General features: G+C 36.2%; 1 protein-coding gene across 1 annotated transcript in view; it reads left to right on the forward strand.

Moving 5' to 3' along the window:
• Positions 1-22,971, forward strand: part of si:dkey-71h2.2 (low density lipoprotein receptor adapter protein 1) — a 41,948-nt gene extending 18,977 nt beyond the window's left edge. Inside the window, exons 2-10 of the mRNA XM_055020075.1 lie at positions 2,573-2,715; positions 5,469-5,581; positions 12,261-12,375; positions 13,145-13,217; positions 13,391-13,477; positions 14,348-14,505; positions 15,099-15,133; positions 16,011-16,039; positions 17,476-22,971. Of these exons, the coding sequence (XP_054876050.1) occupies positions 2,573-2,715; positions 5,469-5,581; positions 12,261-12,375; positions 13,145-13,217; positions 13,391-13,477; positions 14,348-14,505; positions 15,099-15,133; positions 16,011-16,039; positions 17,476-17,522 (800 nt within the window). The 3' untranslated portion in view covers positions 17,523-22,971. The remainder of the gene's footprint in view (positions 1-2,572; positions 2,716-5,468; positions 5,582-12,260; positions 12,376-13,144; positions 13,218-13,390; positions 13,478-14,347; positions 14,506-15,098; positions 15,134-16,010; positions 16,040-17,475) is intronic.
• The last annotated feature ends 271 nt before the right edge of the window (positions 22,972-23,242 follow it).

A 23,242-nucleotide genomic window follows, 5' to 3' on the forward strand; every position in this document is an offset into this window, starting at 1 on the left:
GACTTGCACTCAGGTCAAGTCAACGCATGCTTTCCTTCTAACAGTTCAAATAGCACAAGGATTCTCTTCAACATGTAAAAATCCAATTAGCCACCCTTTTTTTTCTGTCACTCTTATCACTCCCAGTCCCACTTGCACTGATTGTATTAAAAATTTAAGCGCTCTCCTTTGGGTGGGGGCCGTGAGGTGGTTGTGATATATTGGAAACCCTGCAGCATCAACATAAAGCGCTTAAATAATTCATGGGTATTTCCTAGTGAAGATACAACATGAACTGTAGCACTTAGGCCTGTAGTGCTGTGATGTTTTGATGTTTTTTTTTCTCAAATGGATGGATGATAACCCATCCATCCATTTTCGTAGCCCTCAGGAGTTAGGGGTCGGGTGCCGGTGCCAGTCTGTGTACAGTTCGCCAGTCTGTTGCAGGGCAACACAGATTCAGACCCATACACATACACACACACACACACACACACACACACACACACACACACACACACACACACACACACAGGGAGAATTAACAGTCATGCTTTGTGGGAGGAAGCTGGAGTACCCGGGTACAGGGGGAACATGCACAGGCAAAAAGACCCAGGGCCTTCTTGCTGCAAGGCAACAGTGCTACCAACTGCGTCACTGTGCAGCACTTGGGATGATAACCCTCAGTTAAAAATAAGATTTAATTGATTTGTGATATTTGCACAGGAATTTAAAACAAAAATCTATAAGATGACCTAATTATTTTTATTTCATATAGTTAAAATATTTATTTAGCAGAATAATATACACTTTGATGTAGAATAATAACAAGCTGGAGCTGAAAGTAGCCAGGCAATTTGTCGAGCTAACTGTTCGCGTAGCCAAGCTGCAGTCAGCTGCAAAACAAACAACTTATAGATTTACTAGTGAGGTTTTAAAACAGCATTGCTTTACTAAAAAAATGGGTGGAGCTCCTTTAGCTTCTATATTATGGCTTTAATTCAATTAGAAATATTTCTTAGGGGCCTAAATATTTTTTTCTTGTGAGTAAGGGAAAAGTGTGGTAACCTTTTTTCAGCCAGATCACTATCAGTGTATGGAAAGAAGAAGCAGAGTACTGTGTTACTGAGTATTCAGGACAACTTGAGGAAAAGAAAATCTATTTTTTTTAAACAAATGTGATCATATTTATTGTTGCTAAAATTTTAATAAATATATTAATTCAGCAAACTTTAGATTAAATTATTATGTTCTTAGATCCTTCATAGAAAATGCATAAACCCTGGAAATTCAACATGAATTCAGGAATAAACAGTTGAAACAGTGAAACATTCAAACCAAGGAATAGTAACTCTGTACGTTTGTAGAACATGGATTACTGTTTGCCTTCATCAGCTGACATGTTCACTGGAAATAACTTCTACATTTTTGTTTTTATAGCTGCTGTCTGTGACCTATTACCTACTGAGATGAGACAGTTTTTCCCTAGTGGGTTAATTAGGTATCAAAAAATTTCACCCCAAGAGCTAAAACAGAGCATGTACTACACTGAAAGCTATTGTTATCCTATTACCCACATAGTGGACGGCTTATGCTGTCCACTATGTACCCAGAGCATTTGCATTTATTACCACCAAATGTGCCCCCTGCTTCTGAACCAGCCTCCACAGTGTGATTAAAGAATGGTTAATAATTCAGTGAATTTGGAAGGAGCACAGCAAGGATTTTAGTCGCCTTCACAGCTGCATGCGGTCTGCCAGTGACAGATGGCTCAAACCACATGGAGAATTTGGTGCCAGCATCCTCCTCTATAGCACTGGACATTGTGTCCATTCAAATTGTGTCCAGCGCTATAGCGGTGAGGCCTCTTTTCCCTCTTTTTTATCCAGTCATTGGTTGGGTGCTATAAAGGAATTCACAGATGTGGAAAGAAAGAAAAAAGTTCTTAATTGAAAACCTCGACTTGTATTTTAAACAGTTACATGCTGCATGGCTTGGTCTGTCTCCTGCCTGGAAGTGGTCTGTTGACTAACCATGTTGTCATGATACTAGTCCATTGTCCAGGACTTTGATTAAAAAGACTAACTTTGTAAACAAGTAATAAATAGTTCCTGAACTAGGTTAAAATGCAGCTGTACACACTTACTAAACCAATAATAGAAACTGGAGAGATAAATTGTTTCAATTGATTGAAAGAGTCCCTGAAATTGAAGGGAATTGTTAAAAAATTGTCTAATATATTAGACAGGTACATCTGACAAACATGCCTGTCTAATTACTTATTTTTTGCACATGCAAAATTATTAATTATTTATTAACTCAAGAATAGTTTAATTATCGTGTACACACAATAAATAAATACCACTTTCTTCTGAATTATGTCCCTTGTTTAATTTCCACTGGACTTTTCTGTGTTGCAAAAATGCAATGTATTGTAAGATATAAATTCATGTCTTTGACTGTAGATGGACAACATTATGTTAATCATCTTTCAAACTATGTCTGTAGTTTGATTGGTTATAGTCAAAAACCTTATAAAGCTCTGAAAGAGAACTGATCAATTTCCGGGTGATCTGTCATTTTGTCAAATCAGAGTTGCCAGAAAACTGGACAGACACAAAGGAGACTCTGCTGGAAGGGATGGTGTTCAATGTGAAGTACCTTGGTATGACTCTCGTGGGACAACCTAAAGGAGCGGAAATGGCTTCAGCTGCTATTCGAAGAATTGTTGCAACGGTGAGTTTCTGCCTGTTTGAATTTCAAAGATAAAAACTAATGACTGCATTGCTTTTTTTAGACTCAGTTTTTTGTTTTTCTTTTGTGACTGAAATTTCAATAAATTTTAAAGTAGGGAGGTTTTGGACCTGGGACTCAGGATTAAGCCACAGAACTGGGACATTAGTCAAATCAGGCAAAGCAGATGGTGGCTTTAGCGGTTTGATATCGCAGGTATTTACAAGAACCAAAGGGACTTCTGTGTAACCTGATTTTAATATTAAAAGTCACACAAATGCAGTACTAACAGAGGTAGGGCAGCACATGAGGGTTATAATGAACATAAAAGGAAATAAGGGTAATGTTTAAATAGAAAATGTGTGCTGTTCACTGGGATGCTCAAGGGCAATTTCTTATCTCTGTAGTTTGATAAGGAGTTAAAAGGGAATAATATCACTGTATAATTTTATGTTATGGGCTTAACTCTATCATCTTAAGTCTGTCAACAATACATGATAAAAAGCAGATGTAAAAGTTAAATAAAATGCAAAATCTCAGTGCATGGACATAATCAGACTACCATGAAGGATTAGCTCACAGCCATGGTGGCTATGCCCACAGCACTCTCCAATCCTCTTTTGAGTGCTGAAACTCATCAGTGAGATTTAACTTGAACCACTGTTGATCTTGGCTTGATATGAAAAATTGGAAATTCCAACTATTCAGTTGAATTCAAGATATAATTGCAGCGCAATCCGTAACAAATGCTGTGCCAGGGGTATTTGGTCTCTGTTTTAAGGTATTCATTTGTCACGGGTATAAAATAATTCATAAGGATAATCTTAGTTGATGAGTTCTATTTGTTTAAACAAGCCAAATAAAATACATGGATCCTATTAACTGGAAACCATGAATAATTATGTGCTGCCTTGTAATGGGTTAGTTATTTTGCTGGAAGTTTTAATATTCACAATATTTTATTTGCTATCACAAGATTCATGAAGAGAATGCTGTTTCTCTTAGGATTAATTCAATGTTTTTTATTTGAGGTCGCAGACGGCTGGATACAGATGATCCATGCAATGCTTCTGGCCTTCAAGCCATATGATACTCATGTCTACTGTAGAGTATGCCCAGAAATAACATGCATACAATGCCTAATATTGCGGTACCCTGCGTTTGTACTAATTGGCCTCAAATGTGAATGGAAAAAAAAATCTTTTGAATGCTTCAGAAATGAACAGACCTCTGAAATAAAGAATGGAAGGAATGTCAGATTCAACACTTCAGATTCTAATTTGAAATCTGATATGATGCATGTATTACCAACAGGAAACGGCTTTAAATTCCCAACCAGGCTTTCCTTTACCAATTCAAAATGTTATCAAAATGCTAAGAACTGCTTTCAAAATCACTAGCACTTGACTGACTTATTAATGCAAACAGGCATTTAAATTTTATTCATATTTCCACCTGCTAATTCCTTCGTGACCATGCACACAATCCTGACCACAATATTCATTTCATAGCACCTAGAATAAATTGCTCTTATTTTTTCAAAAGCTTTATTTATTTATTTTTTCTCAAACAAACAGCTCTGCTCCGGCAGTCTAATCACACCTCCTCTGCTTCTCAAGTAGAGCTTGCATCAAGCCTAATGGCAGGATTAAAATTCAGATGATTTTGCACCAAAAAAAAAAGAAAAGTTGGTTATGTCTTTGTCCGTTCCCTTGGAAACCAGTCCACCTGAACTGGAGAGCAGAAAACATTCGGGACGTTTCCATTTGCTCCGCGCTTCATTCAGACGCGATGAGACAAGACAGCGGGACCAAACGTACAGAAAGAGTCTGAACTTGGCATATCTCAGGCTGACAGATTGATTTTTGCCTGGTGGCATGACACTTGTAACGTGGCAGCAGAAATTGTCCGTGTTTCTACATGAACAAGCTCCAGCAGCACAGTCAGCTAATTCAGCCCTCCCCTCATTTTGACTCTTATATATATATATATATATCTATATCTATATATATATATCTATATCTATCTATATATATATATATATATATATATATATATATATATATATATATATATATATATATATATGTTGGTCCCTCTCAGCTTGCCATGACACTATTAATTGTCCTTGAGGAGACCTAGTTTCTGCTTGAGTAAAGATACCACTACACAAACCCCTCACATGGTTGATAGATGTGAAACCAGTTGATTGAAAATTTTATTTTCCTCTTTATTTCTTGGTTGTTTTTTTTTCCCTTTCTCATTGCTGTTTTCCTCCTCAGTCCCTCCTGTGACCGTGCAGCTGTCATTGTTTAAGTGAGGCTCTAAACTGCTCTTGTCTGCGTTTTAATTGTGCGGTAAAGAGGTCGGTCACTGTCAGTGTCAACAGGCGCTCTCAGAGTCTACAAGCTCAGCACTACCACTGATTTTGCTGAAAGCCCAGATGGTGCAGAGCAGCAGGGGGAGTCAGTGGCTGCCAGCCCGACCTGGAGAGCTCACTCTGGGCATCACATTGCGCCATTCCTCCCCCCATTCTGTTGCCTTTTATACATTCCACTGCATGTTTCTGGGGCACAGCAAGTCGCTTGCCTTTGCTCAGAAGTAAATCATCACAATGTTGTGTTTTTCAGTGTTTATTCTCACATTTTGATCACTTTTGATTTCAGTCAATCTGACAGAGTAGTTCTTTGTTTAACCGAAGTCAGGGTTTCTCATTCTGATCTTTGTGTGTGTTGTGTTCTCTGTCACACCCACAGGCCAGAGCCAGTGCCAAGAAGTTTCGGAAAGTTACCCTGACAGTTTCTCCAAAGGGCATTATCATCACAGACACAGAGACTGCAGATCTAGTAGAAAATGTCTCTATATACAGGTACATTTCACCCACAAAATAAACATGACAAAGCAGATGCTAACAAATACGTAAAGGACCTTTGAAATTTGTTCTCACTTTAAGTGTTTTCATCATCTGTCATTTTTTAACTGCAGACCTCCAGGTTTTATAGGGTCTTGGCAATAAAAATAAGTACATAACTGTGAAGTGGAAAGATAATTAAATGTAATTTTGGAAATTTAACGTTTTGACTGAGACACGAATCTCTATACGTTTTGCATTACTGACTGAGTTTGAACTATTTTTGCAAAGAACAATGGAGGAAAAATGCTGATAACAAAACCTGGAAAACATATATAGAAAGACATAATAGATACAAGTGTGTGCCACAAATTTTATATTTTCACTCATAAAATTGCAAAACTACATACATTTTCTTTTACTTCAGCATTACTACTATTTTCTGTAGATCTGCAATATAAAATAGAAAAAAACCCCACTGACTTTGCATCTGTAATATGTGTGTAAATGAAAAGTGGTTCCTGGGTTGAAGATTCTTCTGCAAGGCATTGCAACAGCTTTTTGACTCATTACAGAAATGGTCCCCGAAGTTTGAATCATTTCAAATTCAAGTTCAGTTTTTTCAAAATGTATCTAGAATGTCATTTAGTTGATCCAAGACCTGAACAAAGCAACATTTTAAAACAAGGTTGACGCAAAAGATATTTGGACTCTGTTTAGCTGAATTCTCGCTGATTGAAGACAGATAATGTGTGTGCATGTAAATGGATACAGTCAGTGTGTATGCGTACACCTTATCCGGTGTGCCACAGCCCTGTCCAGGTGTAATGACTTGGCTCCTTATCTCCCTCCTTCCGATTTTTGTATATATCATAACGATATATGGGCACACTCTGAAACCAGGAAACAGGCCACACACAATGCCTCGGCCTACAGAGGATGGATTTATCCTCGTTTATAAGACCCCACCCCCATCGCCCTGAAAGCCCCCCTTTACTCCTCTGCCTTGTATCTTTATTTTTTGCACATAAACCGCTTGTGGGAAGACAGCCAGTGGAGGGTGAAAGGGGTGAGTGTAGAGATAAGAGAGGATCAAATCAAGACTGTTTACAGTGAACAGCAACTCGAAAGAAAACACTTAAGCTGTGTGTATCCAAGTTTAGTTTCTAGATAGCACTGTTCTATTTGTACGTGTGAATATACAACTTAAACATTTGGTATTTTTGTATTTGTTGTGTTAATTTTATATGTTCTCATCCTGTGATTTGAGTTGTTTCCCTTGGGGAGCAGCTTAGCAGTAGAGTAGAAAACAGACATCAATGCATTGTGCACTGCACTGGAAACAAGACCCCTACACCCAATACACCTCCATCCACACATACTATCCCTTAAATACATTTGTTAAAGGTTGCAGCCTTTGTATTTGTTCTTGACAGCATGTACTAATAGTGCACTATATATCCTGGTTGAGCCTTGTTTCAAAACTAATCTTTCTCTGATATTAACCTTTATTTGTTGATTTGAAACACAAGAAATGGACACAAGAAATGGACAAAGATCTTTTCACGTCACAGCGGCTCTTTAGCTTTAACGTGTTTGATGCTATCTTTAACATGAGTTTTATTGTTGCACATGCAGTGTTGCACATGCAATTCGCTCAGTCAGAAAAATCTGATCCGCGCTTTTGACGATCGCAGGGGAACCTCGGGAACCCCTGTGGACTGTAACAGAGGTAACCGGCTACTCAGTCAAGCATATGATGAAACGGGCACGAAACCATAAAATTTTTGCTTATCGTCAACAAGGATAAGGACAAGTGCACAACTGCATCATTAAACCTTGGTTAAAATAGCAACAATTGTGTTGTGAATAGGTGTTGTTTTTATAAATATTGGAGCTAACCTGCTGTGTAAAGTTGTGATATATATGTGTTAAAAATGGATAAGTATAAATTACAAGAAATAATAATCTGCATCATTACTGGTGTGACGTGTGTAATATTAGGATGCAAATACATGTTTTTTTTTATGTTTGAAGTTAAAAGGGTGTAAAAGAACAGACATTTTGCTCTGTGGAATGGAAGCAGTGATAAATATTACTAGAGCTTGCAAAGATTTGATCTCCTTTTCCAAGTGGAGATGTGGGAGTTTGATCAATGCAGCAGCTTGCTGGATCAGCTAAAGACGGCCTGGTTTGATTCTGAGTATTGACCACTTTGTGAGGCTTTTATTTACTGTGAGGAGCCTAATCTATATCCAGATATTGAAAGCTAATACAGTTCTCAGTGGTCCTGCTTCAAATAAAAACATCCTTCATTTAAAAGCCGACACTGATCCTCCCAGTGAGAGGAACATTGTGAGGGTGTTTGCAGCCTCCATCTGGTCATGTGTTAATCATTCATATTCCCATGAGAGCTCTCAGTGACCCACCAGCATATCAATCAGTGAAACAGGCGGGTCTCAGGAAAAAAAAAACAAAAAACAAAACGCAACCCAGCTGAAATGCTGACTGACAGCCCACCTTTTAATGATGCACATTGCTCTGACTCACTGTCTGTCAGATATCTGCACCGGAGCTACAGAATATGACTGCGCTTATGAACATTCACAGAAACAATTTTCTCTTTTGCTTTTGTTTCATAGACAGTTGCCTTTTAGAATTTTTCAAAACTGTTTCCACATTGACTTGAAACTAAAAGAGAAGTAGTTAATTTCTGCATTCACAGCAGGTGGACGTTTTTTGGCTTTGATGTCTGACTTTCTATTGAGGCTTTGTTCTGTAAATATTTTAATATTTTCAATGCTATTCACTTTCTGCCTCACACACGCCGGTGCTCTACACTGAGAAAAGATCAAAGCCTTGCAGTCCAGAGGAGCCTGTCAGAGATATGATGCAGACTGACAGCTCAGCTTCTGTTGTTCAGACCCAGTGTGATGCTGTCAATAATTTTTTTTTAGATTAGATTGTTATTTCAAGCTCAAGGACACCGATGCCTTTCATGTTGTCACAACAGTGCCTGTTATTTATTGTTTTTTCAACCTTATGAAATGTATATTTATTTAAGCTGTTTTTGATGACTGATTTGTCTGCAGGATAGGATTAGATGTTCTGATAAGGATTAATATTTTGCATATTCAAAAGTTATTAAACTTATGATGCTTGCCACACACAATGAAATTTGTGTAACACCTTCTAAGCTCATACCACTGGCTTAATAATAATGTTATTTACATCCAAGGTACATAATGCAGAAAATGAGAAGGTTCACTCATCTCAGCATACCGACTGCTTGATGTAAGCTGTCTGATAGATAGACTCACCTGTTCTGTGAATATAGCAGTTAACTCTTGTTTGTGATTTTTCAGTGACTGTGCTTACAGCTTTGAACTTGTATTCAACGATTAACACACAAGTTTTTATTCAGTATGGAAAGACAAAACTATGTGTCCGTCCTGCATTTCAGGGGCATACACATATGCAGGTTCAAGCAAATATTGTTTACATTCTAAATTGGCCAGAATTTTTGTCCAAGCTTTGTTGAGTGATTAAACTTGGACAACAATACAAAATATACTGATTTTGAATTGTTTGACAAAATATTTATAGTCAAGCTCCACCTCCACCTCAAGAATACATTTAGATGATCAGAATAGACAGCTGACTGTTTAAAACCGTTTGGAAAAGTGCATTTGAACAGGTTGCATTTCTTTTGCCATGCATCCCACTGCTGGAAATGGAATAGCATAATGTTTGACAAAATCAAAATTTTTTTCTTCATGCTTAGATCCAGGGAAAACACTGTTTTAAATGCACCAACATGCGTGGTAGGATAAGAAGCCACGCGACAGCAACTTAGGAAATCAAGGCACAGGAACAGCAAATATGTTTTGTCGCCTGCACTCCAGTACAAGTGCTTCCCTTCAAAATTGTTGTGGTTTTAAAAGAAAAAAAATCTGCAACAACCACTCAAACACTTTTTGATCTGAGCTCAGAGCAGTTAACCTGACAGACATGTATGTGCGCTGTTTACAGTGTCAACTTGTTCAAGTCTGTTGATAATGTCCACAGACGAACAGAAAAAGCCTGTCAACTCTGCCACAAAAGGCACAAGGTTTCTGTTCATATTGTAATAGAAGTGTGAAAAAGCGCTTTCTGTGCCATTGTAAGTTACTTTTCTAAACCATGACTAAATTAGAACCTATTTTTGTGTTTGAACATTATTCTGGTAAAGCAGCATATTCAAAAAAACTTGTAACCTAGTTCCTATTTTGACCACCTTCTGACACATTATTTTTCTGATGTTTTTTTAGTTTTTACGTTCCTATAAAAATACTAAAGAGTGCAATAAAAAAAAGAAGCTTAATTTTATTGTAGACCCAGAAAACATGCAAACTCCACTCAGAAAAACTCAGGAATTGAACCCAGAAGCTTCTTGCTGTATGGCAACAGTTCTACCGACTGCGCCACCATGCAGCCATGCAGCCCTCTTAAAAGAACTTACTAAGTCATAAAAAGCCAAGATCAAATGAGAGGCAGCTATAAAATAGACTCAAGTGTATTTATTTTATGACAGCTTGAAAGCTAAAACAACATCCTACGTAAATAACACGACTGACAGTTCACAAGTTTCATATTGGACACTGTATTAATAATTTGATTGTTAATCATTTTTAGCAAGTAATTTCTTCCCAAAAAACACAAATTTTTACCAACATTTACATTTTTGGCTTCTTTTAGTAATAAGGCTTGATTATTACATCATTCTGTTTTAACTGTTCACAGAACAATAAACTTATAATAAAATGTTGCACATGTTGCCTTGTTTGCCCCTCGGCTGCATTCCTTGATTGGCAAAAAATACAAACTCCAAACCTAATAGCAATTTAACAGAACACAGGTCAATGTTTAACTATTTTAATAGTTATATTTCTGTTGAGCAGAAATATAGCAGTTGCTACGATCATGCTTATTTTTCAGCCTTAAATAGGTCAAACCTCTCAGTATTTTCTCTATGCATTTTTTACGCAATTACAGCCCAAATATAAGTTGGAGCGTGGGGAGAGCCATGTGTCCTGGGCATTGCAATGTGGGTCATGCAGCAGTGTTGCAAGCCGGCAAACAAAATAAGAGGGAGTGATGCGAGCACTGCTGATTTTATGCTCATTAGTTGATCTTAAAATTACTTCGTTCTTTTCTGCCCTCCCTCTCCTCTTTGAAGTTTGACTGGAAATAAGTGTCAGACATCCAGATATTCATCTTGCACATAGTTTACAAGTTACTATAACAATGGTGTTTAAGGAGTGTCGCAGCTGTTTAAAGGAGCAAGCATGAAGCATGCTGCATGTCCTGATGACACTTGTACATAGAGACATATGGTGACTCAAGATCAAGACTGCTTCTGATTAAAATCTGACACAGCAAATTTGGCGGTCATTTTTCTAAGTTAAACCGCAGATACTTCAGTAAGAGGTTAAAACAATTGGATGAAATTTATTTTGATTCTTTTCCAATAATTTGTGAAAATAAACTGAATTGTTAAGACTATGCTAGATTCCAAATAAAGTGAAACAGGTTTACATATAAGTTTTTTTTTTCCAGTGTGGAACCAGTAACAACAGGGATTTTTTGTTCGGCATTGAAATTTAGGGATAGTTGAATCAAAGCTTATATTCTTCATTTGAGAAACTTATTTTGTGGTTAATATGATTAATAATAGGTTGGACTATATTGTTTGTCATGCTAAGTTTTTAATACATTAATTTTGTCACTCAACAACCTCATTCTATCTTTACTATTCAATCATCTGTGTTCAAAAAGCATATAATAGACACTTTTATAAGACAGAGAAATTGGAGTTATTTTCCAACCCAGTAAAAATGTGTATTCAGTAGCTAAGATAGAAATATAACTTGCATAAAAAAATATCTGTATAATTCAAACAAATTTGAACTGTAATTTCTTGGTGGGAACAAATTTCAAATAAATCAGGCAAATAAAAATGTGCTTTTCAGAAACTTTCTCTTTTGCACAGTTAATTATTCAGTCGACTATTTAAATGTTCTGACATTACTCCTAAAATAATTTTAAAAGCACATGTGTATTGCTGTTGTTGATTAACATTGACTTTTTTATTATGGATCAGTTTGCTCATTCTTGTCTTAATCTGAGATTAATTTACATATTTGTGCTAATTATTTGTTAAAGACAGAAAATGTAAAGGTTAGGCCACGGACTCGTCTCTGGATTCTTGACCTCGGACTTGACTCAAGATTTCATGTGCAAAATATTGAGACTAACTTAAGACTTGGTTTCTTCTCTGCCTCTACAGTAGATGCATAGAAAGTTTCTAAACAAGCTAAATTTAGTATGCCTTCTTATCCCTGCTTTCTTTGTGTTCTCCTGCACCACTGCCAGCTGTTGGTCCTTATCAACAAAATAGTTGTAAACATTTGTCTCATTCTGGGATGGATCTGCAAAACGTTTGTGCACCATGGCTAGTTTAAATTTAGTTTCAAGAGTGTCACTTAAACTGAATTTATGAAAGTTTGTTTGCAATATTTACATGTAAAACCCTGACTACTATTCGATGGAAAGATTCCTCTCTGGACTAGCAAATAATTTCTGATATAATACTGCAGTATTACTAGATTGCAGTAACATATTTTTTCCTCTTTCATTTTCCTGTCCTGTCTTCCAGAATCTCATACTGCACCGCAGATAAAGCTCAGGACAAGGTCTTCGCTTACGTTTCCCAAAGCCAGTTCAATGAGACTCTTGAGTGTCATGCATTCCTCTGCCAAAAAAGAAAAATTGTAAGTGTGCAAATCCTCCAACCACCTGTATATACCAACAGTTATGAAGATGGTTTTCAGCAGCAGGCTAGTGGATATTAATCTTAGTCTGGAGATTTAGTTCTGATGAAGATGAAGAGCCACAGAACTGAGGAACAGGACTCTGGTTGTTGTGTGGTGCCATCTTGTGGCGGCCCTATTAATGCTATTTTGAATTTTGATGAGTTTTTATTGTCAATATTGACTCATTCAAAGCATCTGTTATGTTAAATATTTTTGTGTATTTTTATTTTTTTCTTTGCAATGAAAAATTCTCTATTATATTATAGATGGTTTAATTTATTTATTTTACATTTTTATGCTCCACTGCCCATCCTTATACAAACCTAAATTGTGACCTCTTTCAAACTTTATCAAGTTAAAAATGTGCCGCCTAATACACCTGTGGGACATCTTCTCTGCCTCCTCACCACTTACACTGACTTTCATATGCCTGATAACTCCAGACGTTGATGCCAGCTTCTTCCAGATCATTTGCAAAGCCTCTGCTGCCAAACTGTCTTCCAATTGGACAGTTCCATCTGGTTGTCAAATGTATTTGTAGTAGCATCTGTTACAAAAATGTATCTCAACTTACTATACTAGGATTCTTGTCCTAGGGGTGCTGTTATGTTCTTTAAAACCAAAACAGAAACATCTGTTTCTTTTCAATAGCCAAATATTGTTTTGGCTATTGAAAGAAACACTCACTGTTTTTCATTGCTTTAATGCCTTTCTTTCTCTCTTCCAGGCTCAGGCTGTGACCTTAACAGTAGCTCAGGCATTTAAAGTAGCATTAGATCTTTGGGAAATTGCTCAGGAAGGTGAGTCAATGTCAATCTGAAAATAAAAGAAATACATCTTAATTTTTGTGGTTAAACATTATTTAAACAACAACAAAAACAACTCTGGTTGATCTTTGGCACATTTCAAATAAAATTATGATAAAATTGTAGCTTTCCATTTAGGATTCTGAGAATAAGCTTTCTGTGTGCAGAGAAGAACAAGAAGGCCAAGAGCTGCTGCTCCTGTGGAGCCAATGATGGACAGATGGTAACAACAGAGATGCAGTGTGTTCCGGCAGGTGAGATCATTTTTTTCTATACGTCCCCCTTACATGTATTCCTGCACGACAAATTGGGCTCTGCAGTAACAAGACAAGATACTATCAGCAAGACACGCCAGAAGGTTTAGGAGATTACAGTTGCAAGGACACATGACTTCTTATTGTCTAAGAAACTTTTATTGGAACTTTAACTTGGGTTAGCAATTCTTTATCCCACTGCACATTTGGATAACAAGTGTCTAGTTTGCACAGGCATCTCCCTACTCTCTTTCCATTTGAGCTGAAGGCGGTTGTAGTAAAACCAGATCTTCCAATATTTTCACATATTGGAAGATTTTTTGCTTCTTTGCAGTGAGCTATACTTCCTTCACTGACCTTTACAGGTTATTATGTGGCGACTATAATGAGGCCTGTGAATATGTAGTTGTCGACCTGCACAAATTTAACTGTCACTCCTCACATTCAGAAAAACAAATCACCCTAATTATGAATAAACGTTGGTCTTAAAGGCTTGCAGCACTTTCTGAGTTTGTACTGGCCTTGACATTTATAGGTCAAAATGTTCTTGGCGCCTCAGAGGGTCAAAAAATCCTCACCACTTAATTGTTCATTTTTTAGCTCCAGCCTGAAGTTGTCAAATTAAATGTTTCTCTCTTAAAAAACTTAGCAGTTTAAAGCCTTAAAGTAAGTTTATGTACAGGCTTGGTGAACATATGGATTGCTATCACATATATATATATATATATATATATATATATATATATATATATATATATATATATATATATATATATATATATATATATATATATATATATATATATATATATGCTTATTCAAATTTGTTCCCTCGTCTGATTCTAACTGTCCTCTCTGTATCTCCGTCAGCCTCCCATTCACACCTGCAGTCCCCATCACATTCATCAGTGCATAAGCCCACCGTGATGGAGGAAAAGCCCCGGAGGCCCTTCTTCTCCACTTCTCTTAGCTCGCCATCGCCTCGCAGTAACCCCACCAGGAGACGTCAGATTAAACATGACTCATGGGTAGGTGACCAGCTTAACTCCCCTAAAGGGAAGCAACAAGCAATTCCTGAAACTTTTCTTTCACTGTCAGAACATAAGGGAACATGTTTTACTGTCACGATTAAAGTAGTTACTAATCCAAAATGTTTGTTCACATGTCTAACAATCTGAATACAATTTTCAAGTCTGCATAGCAAAATCATACCCTCTCAAGCAAAAGTAGGTTTAGGCTTGGAGTTGGTATTTAGATGTCATCTTTTTTGTGTTCAAGTTTCTGACTTGAGAAAACTGCTGATTGATTTAACTGAGCCAAAATTTTAATTATCCTAAGCACTGCTGTGTATTTTACTGTAGGGAACGTAAGCAGGAAATCAGTAAAAGTGGAGATTAAAGTAGAGAAAATGGCAATGTTGGCCTTAGGACTTAAAGGGGGTTTAATTTCTTCATTCAGTTGCAAATGTTTAACTCTAGATGTCACTGTGATTCTTAAAATATCTTCGCTTCCTCTTGGAACATTTTTGCCTAGTGAGGAAAAAGCTGGTTTAGTGGAGATGCTGGATTATGACTTGCAGGACTTTATGTTTGTATTGATCTACTTTGTTGTGCCTCAACAGGATGTGGAGGATGGATTCGATGATGTTTTCTCAAGGTAACATTTCCTTTACGACTGCAGATTTTGTGAGAATATTCACCAACCTGAACAAAGGATTTGAATTTTTAGGATGAACAATATATTTAGACATTCCAACAAAAACACCTAAATCTGTCATTTATGAAAAAGTATCAAAGAACATTGAAGAGTTAAAGCAAAAATCCTCAACATGGCTCAAACATCTCTTCTGAAAGACTAAAAACCTGAATCTGACTCAGATGTCAATTTAATTCTGTTTAATGTTGCATGTTCCACATTTGATAAGATAAAGAGTCTGAACATATAATTTTACTATCACAGTGGTAAAATATTATTTATTGCATAAAAGCAGCAGTACAAACACTTAAGAGTTTCCTAACGTTTTGTAGTTTCCAGCTTCTGCTGCATCTGATTACACTCAAAAGTTATTTTAATTAACAGTATCCACACAGTTCGAGAATCAGTCCTGTGTAAAATACTTCTTGGCATAATATTCAGAAAGTCATTCAGGTGGAGCCTCTGTGCTTATAGCTGAGGCAAATGGATCCCACAATTAATGACTTTGGATTTTGTGCTTGTAGGTTTAATTAAACAATTCATTTTGGTTTTGGGAGTTTTTAAATGAATGTTGACCTCATGTAGCTGCTGGCTCAGCAGAGATTTACACATATAATTAAAACTTATTGAAATGTTATGAGTTATCTTTTAAATTCGGCAATTTATGCTTCTTCTGAATCTTGAATGTATCCCAGAGTGGAATGGAAGCAACACATGTGCATGTTCACTGAGTATTATCTTTTCTCATCCTTTATAAAATCACTTTTGATCTTCTAAGTGGTCAGTTACCTTTGGCTCAGATTGCTATGATTTGTTTTGTCTCTATTTTGGCATGCAGCAATATGGAGGTAGAAGAAGCAGACACCGGTAAGGGATGATGTATAACTGGTGTTATCCTAAACTGGATACTTTGTGTATATATTGACTCTGTCTTTGTAATTATTCTCTCGGTGCATCAGTGAGCACAGTGTCTAACAAAAATGATTCCTACCGAATTAGAAAGGAAAAATCTGAAAATTGATGGAAGTATTTTCAAGGTTAGGCTAAGAATAGAAAGAAAAACAAACCGTAAGTAAAAAATATATGCACATAGTATGTAAATTATGTGCATAAGAAGATCTAATGTGAAATTCCATTTATAAAGAAATAAATGTCATGGAGAAAAAAAAATAAATTAAAAATTAGGAATATTAATTAAACAAAAATATAAAACTTATATTTATATTCAGTTGAAAAAGGAGTTGGAAGGTGTCATTGCTTATTAAGTCCGACTCCCAATTGACTCATCAGGCATATGAACTGTGTATTGCAGTCTATAATATAGATTCCTTATATGCCCATCATTACACATATTTACTCATCTAATCAGTTGAGTTCTGCTACTGACCTGATTATTTGACTTGTGTTTATGCTAAACATTAAGTTTAGCATAAACTTACTCTTAATGCTAAAAGTTGCAGGATGCCAGTCCACAGGGATAGAGTTGAAGGCACCTGGTCTAAAGTAAGATGTAAGATTTTTGTTTTAGATATGAATGAATTTAAAATAGCTTAATAAAATTATAGTTTTTGAAAACATTGTCAATTATCATGTTAGATAAATTGGACTTTTAAAAGAGAGATTCATAAAATCTCAAATCACTATGAAATGAAGCATTTCATGTTGTGCATCATCAAACCCCAAAAATTGTTTTGGTATTTAATGTTAGTTTTCAGCAAGAAAATGTCCTCATCACCTTTGTTTGTTAGCCTTCTAAAAAATGAGAATACTATGAAAATAAACTTAAAAGTTGAAAGAAAAGAGGAAACTTTTACTATCGGGAGTTGTAGTTTTGATTCCAGTTTCCTCCTGTCATGTGTTGATGTGCCCCTGGGCAAGGCACTTAACCCCGACTGGCCTACCAATCTGCATATTGGTGTTTAAACATGTGAGTTTGAGTGGGAATGGGTGAATGTGTCTGTAGTGAAAAGCATTGTGAGTGATCACTATGAATGGAAAAGAAGTATATAAGTTAAGTCAGTTGAAAACTTTCCCATTATGACAACTGACAATGTGAGAGAAATTTAATATTTTCTGCCTGTCTGTCAGAAAAGCTTCTCACATTGAACTCTGCCCATTTACTGTCATTCCGATCATTCAAATGGACATCTTCTGTGCGGCCTTTCTACATTTTTATCTTCCTACTGCTCTCAGATTGTTATCCTGTGAGAATCCTCTGATCTTCTTTTCTGAATTAAAGTTTTATGTTTCTGACCCCTACAGCAACATTTTGTCTTCTTTCTTTTCCGTCTTCTCTCTGACAGACTGGCCGAGCCCCACTCCGAACGCGTCTCTGACAATGCAGCTCTGAGTCCCTGGGAGCTCTCCGCAGAGAATCTGTTGCCGTTCGGCAACAATTATTTTCAATAGCACCAGCTGGCAATATGAACTTAACAGAAAGCACACACTGGTGCCCAAGACAGACAGAAAACAAACAACATATTCTACATCGTCCCAGTCAGGGGCACAGTGATATTTTTGTGCAGAGAAGCCAAAATAAGCTGACATTATAAAGGATCTTCATCTTGCAGTCTGATTGTTATAAGCAGTACATCATTACTTACATTGAGATTCTTACAAACTACCTAGTGAAATGCGACTTAAACAGTGAACAGTACAGAAATGTAAGTCAAGAAAGAACAAAATATCTACACTATGAAATTCTTATCACAGTAAACGCTGCCTAAAAAGTCCATTTATCACAGTCCAGAAATGTGTTTAACTGACTTGCTGTAGAAATGGGAAAGCCCTTTAATCTTTTTTTGGCAGCCAACTTCTCTGAAAGGAATCCAATGTTTGAATCATTAGATGCTGGCCTAATACTGAATAAATTACACTGTACAAGTGCCAAATAGATCATATTTGTTTCTCACCATGTCAGATTCAAACCATCCATTGTTACTGTTCTGACTACATCAACGAATTGCATCAAGTCTTAAATGGAAGGTTAAATAAATGACAAATCAACCAGGAAGCTGGGAGCAAGTCAAACATTTTGGCAACTATGTCTTAAAGACAACTTGGGACTTTCTTGCAGAGCCAACAACAGTCAAGAAAGAGAAAATATTTTGTTGAGTGGACTATAAAGAAAGATATTGTGGATGTCTGAGGTCAGAGGAGAATTGGCAGACTGATTTGAGGTGATAGAAAGGAAAACAGTAGCTTAATTGTCATCACCAAAGTGTGTGGTTTTGTTGGAATACATCTGAATGAAGTATTCAACATGGATTCAGATGTGTCCCATTAGAGCAGGTGGGACACAACATGGAAAACCAGGAGTTCACTCCTGCTGTAAAGGCTCACCGAAACGAGATGACAGTGTTGATTTGAGGTTTGATGATCAGATGGTCGGGTCAGAATTTGCATGGTTCCATCTTGTCTTGTTTTTGGCTTTTGGCAATGGTATGGGGGGTTATGTTTGTGCCACACTTTTAACCCTTCAGGACCTAATGACTTTTGATTTAAAAGTTCCAGTATTGTTGATCATCATTACTTTATGACTACAGTTTATCCATCCTTTAGTGGTTATTTTAAGCAGGGAAATGCAACTACAGAACTTAAAAATGCCCATTAAGTTAATGTATTCCAATTGCCTCCATTGTCACCAAATCATAAAGATGGGTATTAGAAAATTGACATTATGGGTGATCATTAGATAAAATTTCCTAGTAATAAAGACAACTGGGACTGTGCTAAAATATGATCTTTAAACAAAAAGGAAATAGAAATGTGTCTCATGAATTATTATGATCTTCAAAATAAACTTTAATTTATTTGTCAAGCAGAGAAGCGTTTTCCTCCAAAACAGTTTCAGTGCTAAAAACCAGACATGGTATAAAAAGAAAAGTGAGATCCAAATTTGTTCTTCCACAGTCAGAGAGCCACCGCTGAGCCATGTCATTATGTTGTTTAAGATATTTCTAGCATTATATGTTTTCCCTGATTCACTTGGTTATGGTATTTCTGGACAAGATTACAGTGCTGGGAAGGAGCTTACCTACACTAGTACTACCACACTGGCATCCTCATATATTGCATCTTTTATGTTGCACAGACTGATTGGTTATAGCCTGTGCTCCAATGTTTTTACTACCTGCAGTGTTGTTTCAGCACATGAAGAACTTTGGAAAGAGACATTTGGCTCCATCTGTCTGGAACATTTTGCAGCAGAATCTGTAATTGTCAAGTTGAACTTTATTGTTGTGCTTTAAACATTGTTCAAGTGGTTTCAAAAGCTCTTGAAACTACTTCAAGAGTTTTTGAAACATGTTTTAAAAACATGTTTTTAAAATGTTCTCTCAGAAACATTGCTTTTAAACTTACTGCCCTTGGATCAGCTGATTAAGTGTTATATTGCTTTAAACTGCCTGTTTTTTTTTTGAAAGTCATTTAAAAATTTGTATTCTATAACCTTTGAATATTTTTTTCCAACTAATTTAATTTATCATTCTATTTCATAACAGCTTAACTAGGACTGTTTTGAGAGTGAAACCTCATCTCTCAATGGGACTTACTTCTATAAAAAAAGAATATAAATAAATAAATTCTCTACACAAATAAGCTTATTTGTCTTGTTAACTCCAAATTTCACAAGATTAAATTATAAATATGTTGTCCTGACTAAAATTCCCAACTTCTATGTTTCAAGCATAATTAATTTTCAGTAGTTTTAACATATTTAACATACATAATTAATGAATTGTCTTAAAAGACCAAATTAAATACTTGACATGTTACTCTGGTGCTCATCAAAATTTAAAAGTTTAAGTCACATGTTTTGCCTCAGGACTTTATTATCAATAAAATCAGTGCAGGAACAAAAGGAACTGGTGTGAAGCACGAACTTGCTTCGATTCAGCACTCAAACTGGTTTGGAAGAAACACAGTTTCTAGTTGTGATACAGTGTATTTACACCTCGGCATTCACTGATTGAAGGACTGATTGACATGTTAGCATCTGAGCAAAACCACAAAGGCTTTGAATAAAAAAAACACATACAAATATGGTGTGTGAAATTGAGTCTTAAAAGTAATCACAAAATCAGGCTTATGAAAAACATTAAAGCAATCCACTTACATTTATTTATAAATATGTATATTTAATTTTTATGATGTCTTAAGGTGTCCAACTTGTTTCGATTTATATTAACAGAGACCTTGGTCTTGATTAAATCCAGCAGAAGCTTCTCTCTGACAGGAACAGGTTGACCTTACAGCAGCATTACTTTCAGCTGTTTCACTGGTGTGTATTTAATCCCTCACATTTATCATAATCTCATTTATTCAGCCGTCACTGTACATAAAGATGGATGTCAGTTTTAAAGAAAAGTAATCATGCCGGAGTATGATAACTGTAATTCCACCTCCTGTGTCTTTGAGTAAATGTTGTATTTTTCATTGTGGTGAGCATATTGTATTACTGTAAATGATGTAGAAGCAGGCCTTTATGCAAGTTTTTCTTTTAAGCTATTTATCATTCCTGAGATGTAAATGTGTGGTTTGTACAGATTTTAACGTGTGATACTTTTACAGCTGCAGGAAACAGCTTTTACTCAGTCACATGCACGTCAGTAGTCACAGGTTAAACTGCTGTATGCCTTTTCAAACCTTCGTCTGTAACTCCAGAAAACACACTTTATCCCAAGGATCTGCCCTTAACAGTGGAAACGAATTGCCCAAAATCTCATTACAGGTTTAGACCGAGCACTTTATTTTTATTCATTTCTTAGATGGCACTCATTGTAAGAAGGGCATTTTTTTGTCCCCGAGTGTGACTGAAGAGGTCTCTTCTCTCTGTATTCATGGCACCCTGGCTGAGAATAATTGTGACGCAGGGGGGGTTTCTTGTGTTGTTGTCATGACACCCGCTGCAGAATAATTGGATGGCTTATCAGGTTACGCCATGGAGCTTAATTGCATTGTTATATTCCTGACTGACAGAAATATGAGCTTGACTGCCTCTCGAAAGAAAACCGTGTATTTCAGATATTGACGATGGCATCCTGAGTGTCGGTAGATGATTTTTCAACTGTGAAGTTCAAGAACACACAATGTCAAAATGTACAATTTTATGTATTTATTTCTTGCTCAGACACCTGCCAGTGTTTTCTATATTTGGTCACTATTGGGTAGTCACTGGACTGATGTCTTGCTGTGCAAGAATTTATTGGTATCAAAAGACCAGATGATCTCAAAAGTGTACACACTTGTTTAAAATGCATAGTTTAGCGATGCAAAATATGAAATTAAGATGAATAATTTAAACACCAAATACTTTTAATGACAACTTTTGAGAGCAAAATATGAGACAGTGAGTCAGAACTAAGATCCAGCAAAGTAACGCAACACATTCTGTGTCCTTGTTCAACAGAATAAGAACACATAATATTCTGATTCTGAGTCGGTCTCATTTTCAACCACTCAGTCCCTTTTCAATTGAGTTTGAGAGGAAAATAACATTTTGATATAACCAAATTTTGTAACACAACCAATATTAGATACTTTAGCAGGAACATTTAGAAATAAATAAGCTATTGAATGGATGATGGATCTGTACTAATCTAATAAAGTGAATTTCACATTGCCAGTGAAGTTCATACAACATCAACATAGGCAGACTTGCAGCATAGCTTGAATGCAACCGGTCCTTCGGCGCAGCTCTGTTTCATGTGTAGGAGGAGGTAAAGGGTCTGGGGGACTTTGAGGTATATAACACTCCAAACTGAATCAGGAGTGCCCCGAATACAAATCAACCCATGAGGATTTGAGTCCAGGAGACATTTGAAGGTTGTAATAATAAAACCTGTTTTCTTTCGTTTGAGCTAAGATTTTATTTCCCCGAATAAGTTTACAGGATTGTTTTATTTAAAATAATAATAATAATAATAAAAACAACAAAAAAGGTGCTTACCCATTTTCAATCTATGCAACTAGAGTCGTTTTAAACAAGGTTGTGATGTTACAATAAAAGCAGTTTGTGTATAGACTGCACAATTATTGTGTAATCTGTGTAAAACGTGTACAGAATTTGGGAACCTATGCTTTGCTACATATTTATTCACAGTAAAGAACTTTGTACAAATATTCTATTGTTTCCAAGTTTTTTAAAATAAGAAAAAATAGATGTATTAGAAAAGGACATGTTTATGCTTTATTCTTCAGTACTGTATGTCTGGTAGTCATAAAAAAAGAAATAGACTAATTTTTTTAGCCCTGAGCTGCTGAATGTGCAGACAAACAAGTCAATATCAAATGTTTAACTGGAAATGTTTATTTTTTTTCCCTCCCAATAGTCTGGGCAAAAATGTCAATTCAGACCTGCACTTCAGCCCATGTTGTTTTGCTCTCAAATATTTTTAGAGCTCTGTGTGGGCAATCAAAAGCGAGGACGTGTCGCTGATTGGCTTTCCGACTGAAAGTCAAATCGATAAGACTTTTCATTCAGCTCTCTGCTGAATCAAATATTAGATAACACATAGCAGGTGCATGCATTAGTTCACAGAGAATCTATTTTTGGTCAGCAAAAAAAAAAAAAAAAAATACTCCTATTGGCTTTGGTCGCATATAAACGGAATATCTTTATATTTGTACTTTTTTATTACTGTAATAAAAGTTTATCTTTGCTGTCATAGATTCCGTCCAGTGATGGCTACTTATAGCGCCAGCAGCATAAAGTGGCTCTTCAGCCTGGCAAAGCAATATTGCTGAGGTAAAATTCCCCCCTTAAATATTTAGCAAAATCCCTTTTTATTTGAGGCGATTTATTCAGTGGTGGATACTCCACTTCAAGCATATTAAGAATAATTTGTTTTTGGCAAAACCAAAATTATTGACACTCAATTGCCCAATACTGTATTTTTTTAACCCTCTTCTGTTATCACTTCAGATAACATTTCGGTGGGAGCAAACAGGATTTTCTTCTCGATAAATTTACTCCCAGGTCAAGTTGGATTTCTTTCATTTGTCAGTGAGAGAGTACATTATTGCAATTAAACATTGATTTACCTTTTTTTCTCACGAGAAAAAAAAATG

The sequence above is a fragment of the Poeciliopsis prolifica genome, unplaced genomic scaffold (assembly GCF_027474105.1).
Source record: "Poeciliopsis prolifica strain line A6 unplaced genomic scaffold, Auburn_PproV2 SCAFFOLD065, whole genome shotgun sequence".
NCBI lineage: Eukaryota > Metazoa > Chordata > Actinopteri > Cyprinodontiformes > Poeciliidae > Poeciliopsis > Poeciliopsis prolifica.